General features: G+C 33.0%; 1 protein-coding gene across 1 annotated transcript; it reads left to right on the forward strand.

Moving 5' to 3' along the window:
* Window positions 1-762: 762 nt before the first annotated feature.
* LOC133329667 (endocuticle structural protein SgAbd-6-like) lies at window positions 763-1,234 on the forward strand. Its single transcript, XM_061538145.1, has 2 exons — window positions 763-774; window positions 842-1,234. The coding sequence occupies exons 1-2, from the start codon at window positions 763-765 to the stop codon at window positions 1,232-1,234; spliced, it is 405 nt and encodes a 134-aa protein (XP_061394129.1).
* The last annotated feature ends 7,588 nt before the right edge of the window (window positions 1,235-8,822 follow it).

Below are 8,822 nucleotides of genomic sequence, written 5' to 3' on the forward strand. Positions count from 1 at the left end.
TATAGTTCATATAAAAGTAATGGATTTCTTTTTCCCCAACCTAATATATAGCTCCTATATAAAATTTCGGTCAATTTCATTCAAATGAATTATCAAAAGAATGTCTGATTACCCCAAAATTATGTCGTACATTGGGTTTATGTAAATTTTACATTAGTCGCAGATTGTCAAATTCTCGATGACGCAGAATCCCATGTTATTTATAATTTAATTTGGAGTTAAAAAATCAAATAAGAATATACTCAAAAGGGTATGTGGTTATGTTTTCGTCCACGTTTTCAACGAATCTTATGACGTCATCAATGTCATATTTGGAGACACTAAATTTATAGTTTAATGCCATGAACCTAAAGACTTAAAATGTAAAGCAAATATTTTATGGAAAATATCAAGAATTTCTCTAAAATATATAATTTATGTTGATTTTATACTGCAAGAAATGTTCTTCCCATCCGTATAAAACACAATTTGCAAAGTATTTTTTTAGAATAGAATTAAATAGGTGAAAGATCTCCAAGCATTGCCATGTTTGTTCTTAATAAACAAAGAGGCCAAAACGATATGTAAATCACTTTGACCCAAATACACACTTTACACTTAATACTGAAATACATTAAATATTCATATTTAATCTACTGACCTACAAATTTTCAACTATAAAAGAACCACTTTCTTTGAAGAACAAATCAGTATTAATCAAGTATCCAAAAATAAATCATTCAAATACATATTCTTTTAAATTAAAAAAAAAACAACAACAAAATGTTCAAATTTGTAAGTGTAACCTTTAATTGATGTGGACAAAAGGGAAATATCTTAATTTGTATTATTATTTCCACAGTACGTCTTCGTCACATTGTTGGCTCTTGCCACAGCTGCCAGCATCAAAGTTAACACCGTAGAGAAGAAAGTTGTACCCATTCTTAACCAGGGTGAAGAAAAAAATTCCGACGGCTCATTCACCTACTACTTTGAGGGTGCTGATGGCGCCCAACGTCAGGAAGTTGGTTTTCTCAAAAATGCCGGTACCGAAGGTGAAACCTTGGTGATCAAGGGTTCCTATCGTTACATTGATGCCGATGGCCAGGAAGTTCTCGTAGAATATGTAGCCGATGAAAATGGTTTCCAACCACAAGGTACCATCATCCCCAAAGAAATTTCTCAAGCTGCCGTCGATGCCGCCGTTGTGTCCAACATCCAAAGAAGTCAAGCCGTACAAGAGAATATGAATTAAATAAACGAAACCAGTATTGATTGATATTTATGAAGTTGATATTTTAAATATTTTGTGTAGACACAATTTGGATACAGGCAAATTAGTATTTATTGAATCAAATGACCAAAATGTCAAAACCATTATAAGAGACACACTTTGAAGCAGTTTTTGTTGTTGTTGCTGCAAAGTTATAGTCGGCTTGACTAATGCCTATGACATTCATAAATGAATGAATGAAAATGATGATAACTATTTTGTGGTACCCTAAATTAGTAATGTAACGATTGCGATGTTTAAAAAAATAAGAAATTCTTTAGCCGGTTTAGATACTTTCGATTCGTATAACGTGGTAGGAAAATTCGAATGTTAATATTTTCGGCGATTAAAGACATCTGGAATAGATAAAAAACAAGTAAAATGCCTTTAGGTTTGGCTGGCCGAAAATTTTTTCCTCTCGACCATTAGGTACCGGTAGAGTTAGATCATATCCTTGAGACTATTTTTACACAATTATAACCCGAACCCTGCGTCAATTTGCATTCAATAAGTTGTACCGTATATGTGAGTTCTTCTATATATTGATGGTTCGAAATTCTTTCCTCGCTATATTTGATCGACTAGTTGTCAACAGCTACGCATTCAATTCAATCGACCTGCTCAATATTAACCGATAATTCGTTCTAATTTATTAGGCAAATCTCCTTCCCCATGGAACATTTGTGTAGTTCGGCTTACAATTGTGGCGTAAGCCATTTTCATGAACGTAGACGGAATTAAGAGCAGTTATACCAACATCTGAATATATTTTACAAAATCCAATACACGTTATTCTAGGTTCAACTTGGTCTTTTGTACACTAATTCGTCCCAATCGGACAAACTTTAGTTTTTTTGTACATCATTTAGATGAAATCGTATGAAAATATATATGGAAGCTATATCTAAATCTGATCCGATTTTAATCCAACACGGTATGCAAATTTTATGTTAGACGAATGTTTTCTTTTTTTTAATATAGATCATTTGTACGTATGTTAAGTGGTAAATTGGTATTAGGATTAGATGGTCTGGGATCTTTCGATTTCCATATAGTGATCCACAGATCCACTTTCAGATATTTTTCATAAACTTGTATGATTTCATTAAAATCATTACATTTGCCTACCAAACCTTCTTGGCACTGAAACATCTACATCTTAGAAATAAATAAAAAAGTCTTACAATTTTCCCCCAATTTTTCCAACGATTCTACGATCTCTTCTTAAGATTCGTTAAATATTTGTACGCAATTGTTCAGCTCAACAAATCGTGTCTTATAATATGAATGTATTCGTTGTAATGTAAAGTAGCAAACCTTTTTGGATTTTCTAAAGAATGAGCAAATGTCCACAATTGTAGAAAATATTCTTCGAATTTCTCGAATATTCGAAGCAGCATTTAAACTTAATTTTAAAATGTGAAAAGAACAATTAATGTATACCGCATAAATTAATTTTGATTTACTAATGGTCTGCACTCCATTAGAATTGCCTGACATGTTAGACGCGCCGCCAAACTAATTACTGTGTTTAAAGCTTTTTTAAAGCTTTAAACCATTTTTCAAATAAAGCGAAAACCGGCCTACATTATTAGGATCCAACGTCACGCAGCAAATATTTAGATTAACACTTTTTGCACTAATATTCTTATTGTCCGCCTTCTGTCTTGTTCAAAAAATGTAAATTGACGCTCGTAAATTTCTGTATTTCTTTCCGAATTTTGTTCAATAATATATTTCATCATGAAGAATATGCGGAATTCACTGAATAAATTGACGATGCAAATTTATTGATTTGTGTAAGGACACGTCCCAAATTATATTCAACATTTTCATGTCTTTTTTGGCAAACGTGTTATATTAGTATTCAGATTTCTTTATAATATACATATATAAAGTACTTTCGATGAAAATTATTTCCAATCAGCCCATAAACACTTCTTTTCATAGTCTTTTGTAGGGAACTACACAGTCTACCTACAACATGATTATATTTAAATTCAAACAATCCCCAAAAATAAAGCTCAGGGTGTTTAACAACAAATAACAAGTGTAATAAAATATAACACCTAAAGCCTTTTAAATGTTTGTGCTTTCCTCCTTCTCATCATCACCATCAGCAACAGCATTAGAAGACACTTTACACAGGGAAACACCTTCAAATTCCAACTAAGGCACAAGGGTGCTTGGAAGCGATGTTTTTCATTTATCTGACTTGTATCACTGCTGTGTTTTGGCGTTGAAGCAATTTCGTGGGCCGTAATAAGTAGGTAATGCTTGTGCCCGTAAAAGAGCATTTAATTCTAACAAAAAGTACGACAAGAAACAAAATTTGTAATTGTCGTCAACACACAGATAGATGAGGTATTTTGTTAAATATTTGAACTTTGAATTGAGTTCATTATGCCGAACATTTGTTGTAGCTTCGTCCGAACAGAGAATTCAAATTTGAAGAAATATCAACACGATTTAAATAAATATTCGTCATCATCTTGATGGCCAACTTGTACATGTTTATAACGTGAAATGTCTGCAAATGACTACGATGTGGAGATAATTTTAAAGCAATTTTCAGATGTATTAGTCGCCATATACACAATATCCCACAACAAACAAACGAACAAACAAAGAAGTGTTCTTCTAGGGTGTGGCATTGTTAAATATCTATTCTAATAATATTAAAATATTTAAACAATGAAGATGTTTTCTTTTTGAGATGTGTTTGTTGCTTGGTGAGGATTCGAAAATATTTATAAATAGGTATTGTAGAGTGGAGTTCAATTTTAATTTATTATTTCAATTGTAAAATCGCGAAATAGCTTTGCTAGACTTTAACACTAGAACGCCGAAGGCAGTCATTTTGACCGCTTTCCAATTTCAAGTACAAAAGCAACTGTGCATTTAACGACACTTTTTTAAATTTGGTGATTTTTTATAATAAAAGTAATTCTATGAGGTACAAAAAGTCACCATATTTTAAAAAAAGTGTCATTAAATGCACAGTTGCTTTTGTACTTGAAATTGGAAAGCGGTCAAAATGACTGCCTTCGGCGTTCTAGTGTTAAAGATATGTTAATGTACAGAATTTGGGATAATTTAGAGGAAATGAAATTGTCATTTATTTGTGACATATTTTGTTAAGTTCATATGATGAAAGGTGTTCCGTGATTTTTCCAATACAAAGTAGTTGTTTTCAAACAGGAGAGTTGTTAACAAATAGAAATCCAAAATGTCGGCGACTTCATCCCAAAATGCGCTCAAAAGCCCCAAAAACTTTTCAGTATTGTTATATGAGAGCTACCCAAACAATATTGATAATTTTTGGAATTTTGACCGCTTTCCAATTTCAAGTACAAAAACAACTGTGCATTTAATGACAATTTTTTTTAAAATTTGGTGAATTTTTTATAATAAACGTAATTCTATGAGGTACAAAAAGTCACCATATTTTTAAAAAAAGTGTCATTAAATGCACAGTTGCTTTTGTACTTGAAATTGGAAAGCGGTCAAAATGACTGCCTTCGGCGTTCTAGTGTTAAAGATATGTTAATGTACAGAATTTGGGATAATTTAGAGGAAATGAAATTGTCATTTATTTGTGACATATTTTGTTAAGTTCATATGATGAAAGGTGTTCCGTGATTTTTCCAATACAAAGTAGTTGTTTTCAAACAGGAGAGTTGTTAACAAATAGAAATCGACTTCATCCCAAAATGCGCTCAAAAGCCCCAAAAACTTTTCAGTATTGTTATATGAGAGCTACCCAAAAAATATTGATAATTTTTGGAATGAAGATTTGTTATCCAATTAGAACCTAACATACATAATTATTGACAATTCGATAGAAAATCATGCTCAAAATCCTCGAGATTCCAAAAAGTTTAACGGGGATTATAACAAAAAGTGGTCCAATATTGATATTTTTCAGTTGAGGGATTTCGTAACAAATAGGAATCCAAAATACCAAATTACAATTCGATTTCGATTAAAAAACGTACCCCAGCTCCCTAAAATGCAGACATTTAAGGAGAACCTTTAAATCCACTTCAATATGATGCGATTCGGTGGAATAAAACCGGTAAAAAATCAGGTTTATTAATTCGGTTCAACAATTTAGCGATCTGCATTTGTCCCTCGCAAATAAACTCAAAAACTTAACCTATGATGAATTTGACCCTTTGGGTTCTTAATATACTTTCATCCCCATAAGGAATTTTCAGCCGCCAATATTATATACTTTTTGCCTTGACAATCATTTTTATAGCGTTCTGTTATCTCTACACAGAAAAAATCATGAGAATGACACTATTTTTTCTAACAAAAAATTAACATTTCATTAATATTACAACTACTTTGCTCTACTTTACCACTATTTGCGTTCATTTACCCCTCTCGCTCTTTCCCTAAATTATTTCTCCCAAGGAATAAATTACAAAATTCTCATATGAATTTTCCAAATTATTTCGATATAAATGCTAAATAAAATATATAAGAACAACAAGCCCTGCCGAATATATAAAGAAGAAGTAGAAAACATAAAAACAAATTAGAACCTATATGATACCCTTTACCACTTTGGGTATATTCTACATATGTATCCGAAAAGACGTCGCCTTTTTAAGGTATTTTAACATGAAATTGAATGAACTTAAACATGTGATTTTTATGTCTTTGTGGAATCCATGCTAAATTTTATTTCATTTGGGCAAGTTTAGAGTCGTTTGCGCACAATGGGACAGATTTTTGAAAATCGATTTAAAGCAAACTTAACGCACGCTATTCGGTATGCAGCACTGTTTAAAATTTAATCTCAATCAGGCACCCTTTAATTACTTGGTGTACAATTAACGCAAACCTGTCAGAGATGAATTTATATTAACTTCAGTACGTTGACTCAACGCGTTGAGTCAATTGGCCTTTGGTGCACAATTAACTTAACACCGGACGAAAATATATATAGGAGGTGTACAAATCATTCTAGACTTAATTCAATACGCTATGCCAAAATTCAAATGATTTTCAGGACTTTTGTCCTCCATTTACCTAAAATCTGCCGATACTATATATGGGAGCTATATCTAAATCTGAACCGTTTTTCACGAAACTTGCCAAATTTCGTGCAAATCGAGTGATTTTGAGGGACTTTGGTGCACCATTTACCTAAAATCGGGCGAAACTATATGGGAACTATATATAAATCTGAACCGATTTTCACGAAACTTAGCACACATAATTCTTGACCTTATTTGGTACCCTATGCCAAATTTCGTGCAAATCAAATGATTTTCAGGGACTTTGGTGCACCATTTTCCTAAAATCGGTCGAAACTATATATGGGAGCTATATCTAAATCTGAACCGAGTTTTACGAAACTTAGCACACATCATTCTAGGCTTAATTAAGTACGTTGTGCCAAATTTCGTGCAAATCGAAAGCTATTTAAGGACTTTGGTGCACCATTTACCTTAAATCGGACGAACATATATATATGGGAGCTTTATTTAAATCTGAGCCGATTTTCCCAATTTCAATAGGGTTCGCCTTGGGGCCAAATAAGTGAGCTGTGCTAAATTGCATCCAAATCGGATCATAAATGCGACATGTACTTTGTTTACAATTTAACATCAACAGACGAACGGAGGGACATGCATAAATCGACTCAGAAAGTGATTCTATGAATATTCTCAAAAGGAACCATGGGTCTACCTAGATTCCTTTTGCCTGTTACAAACATATGCACAACCTGTTCTCTCTCTCCCTGACCAGTCTTTTAAGTCATATGAATTGCATTCATAAAATGCAGAAATCCAAAAATTATCAACACTTTCTTTTATATAATATACGAATAATTATACCCTACACAACTATGTTGTCAGGGTACTATAGCTTTGTGCAGCCCCAAAAGTTTGTAACGCCGCGAAATATTGGTCCTAGACCCACCTTTAAGTATACCGATCGTCATATCTCGACTACCTGAGTCGATCTAGACATTTGTGTCCGTCCGTCCGTCTGTCCATTATAATTTGTAAACACGATAAGGCCACAGTTATGGACCAATCTTCACGAAATTTTGCATGTAGGTTGGGTTCTGGCCAATGAAGACCCCTATTGTTTTTGGAAAAGATCAGTTAATATTTATGGGATGAAATGGACCAAAAACTTTATTTTTTTCGTTTTTTCTGTTCGCTCCAGAGACCGCAATTATGGCCCAAACACCGCGAATTTTTGCTTGGTGATGGGGATCGGGCCAAAGAATAAGCATGCCTGTTTTGCCAATATTTAGCGGGTCAAATGGACCCTGACTTTTGTGTGAATAATTACAAAATTTTTATTATGGGGCGTATATACTTGCTCCTGAAGGACATATACCCGAGAAGTTGATTGTACATCCAAGAGGAGTTGTTGACCATCACCAATTATATGTCTGTATGAACTCTGATGTGGGAGTTATGCATAGTACTACTATGACTCCAATAGAGAACGGAAATGTCGGGCTGAATGCTTTGAAATTGTACATGATGTTCTCATTATGGTCAAGGGCGATGCTTATAGTTTTCGGTGAAGTTGAGATTTCATTCAGGGGTGCAATGAACCGAAAACTTTAATTTTGTCTGATTTTCTAGTCGCTCTAGAGGCAATTATTATATGCATATTTTAAAAGGCGAAGGGAATCTGACCAAATACTTAAAGCGGCTGTTTAGATGATGATCGGTCAATATTCCGAATGTCAAATCAACCAAAACCTAAAGTAACCAACTTTTTATATTATGGCGTAAAAATTCACTTCAAGAAAAAAAGTTTGGCAAATATGCCAGGGTTAGAAAGTGGAGTTGTTGATCTATAATCGGTAAAAAGGTTGCAAATATCACGAAATATTGCCCAGGCTCTAAATATAAAACCACAGAAAGTTTGCTTTTCGTGGTAGTTGTGTAGTATGGTCGGCCCCGTCCGACTATACTGCTCCGCTCACTGGTTTTTTTCTGTGTATGATAGATAACAAGTTCAGACTGCCGAACTTAACACATTTTCACTTGTTTGTATTTATATAATCAATTTTTCTGTTATGCTCAACATCATAAAATAGTTCTAGCTATCCACTTCCGTGAAAATCAAATTCCATATTTAATGCTTAACTAAATTGTAGCATTAATCATATTAAGGGAATTAATTTTTACACTTTAAGTGCTACACTCTACTGCTAATTGAAAATATTAATAAATTATTAACAAACAAAAAACCCACTATCATCATCCGCAATGGACGTGTTACTAGTTCTCAGAACAAAGAAACTACAAAACTATCAATATTCAAATTCAAATCGAATAAAAACTGTCTTCATTGCATTTTTAATTGATTTCACGTCACATTAAATACCAATTTGGCCATTAATTATAAAAACCAAGCTCAACAAGAATCATAATTAAGACTTAAAGAAGTCAATTACAAAAAATAAATAAAAAGTAAAAACAGAAACAAAAACATTTGAGTCCGCATTTGTGCAAAATAACAGCGTCTGCAGAAACCACTTTTTTACAATTTTTTTTTTATTGAAATTGATTGTTAAATTTCA

This window comes from Musca vetustissima, unplaced genomic scaffold (genome assembly GCF_032173495.1).
Source record: "Musca vetustissima isolate MV318-11 ecotype Yass unplaced genomic scaffold, APGP_CSIRO_Mvet_v1 utg28685, whole genome shotgun sequence".
NCBI classification, from domain to species: domain Eukaryota; kingdom Metazoa; phylum Arthropoda; class Insecta; order Diptera; family Muscidae; genus Musca; species Musca vetustissima.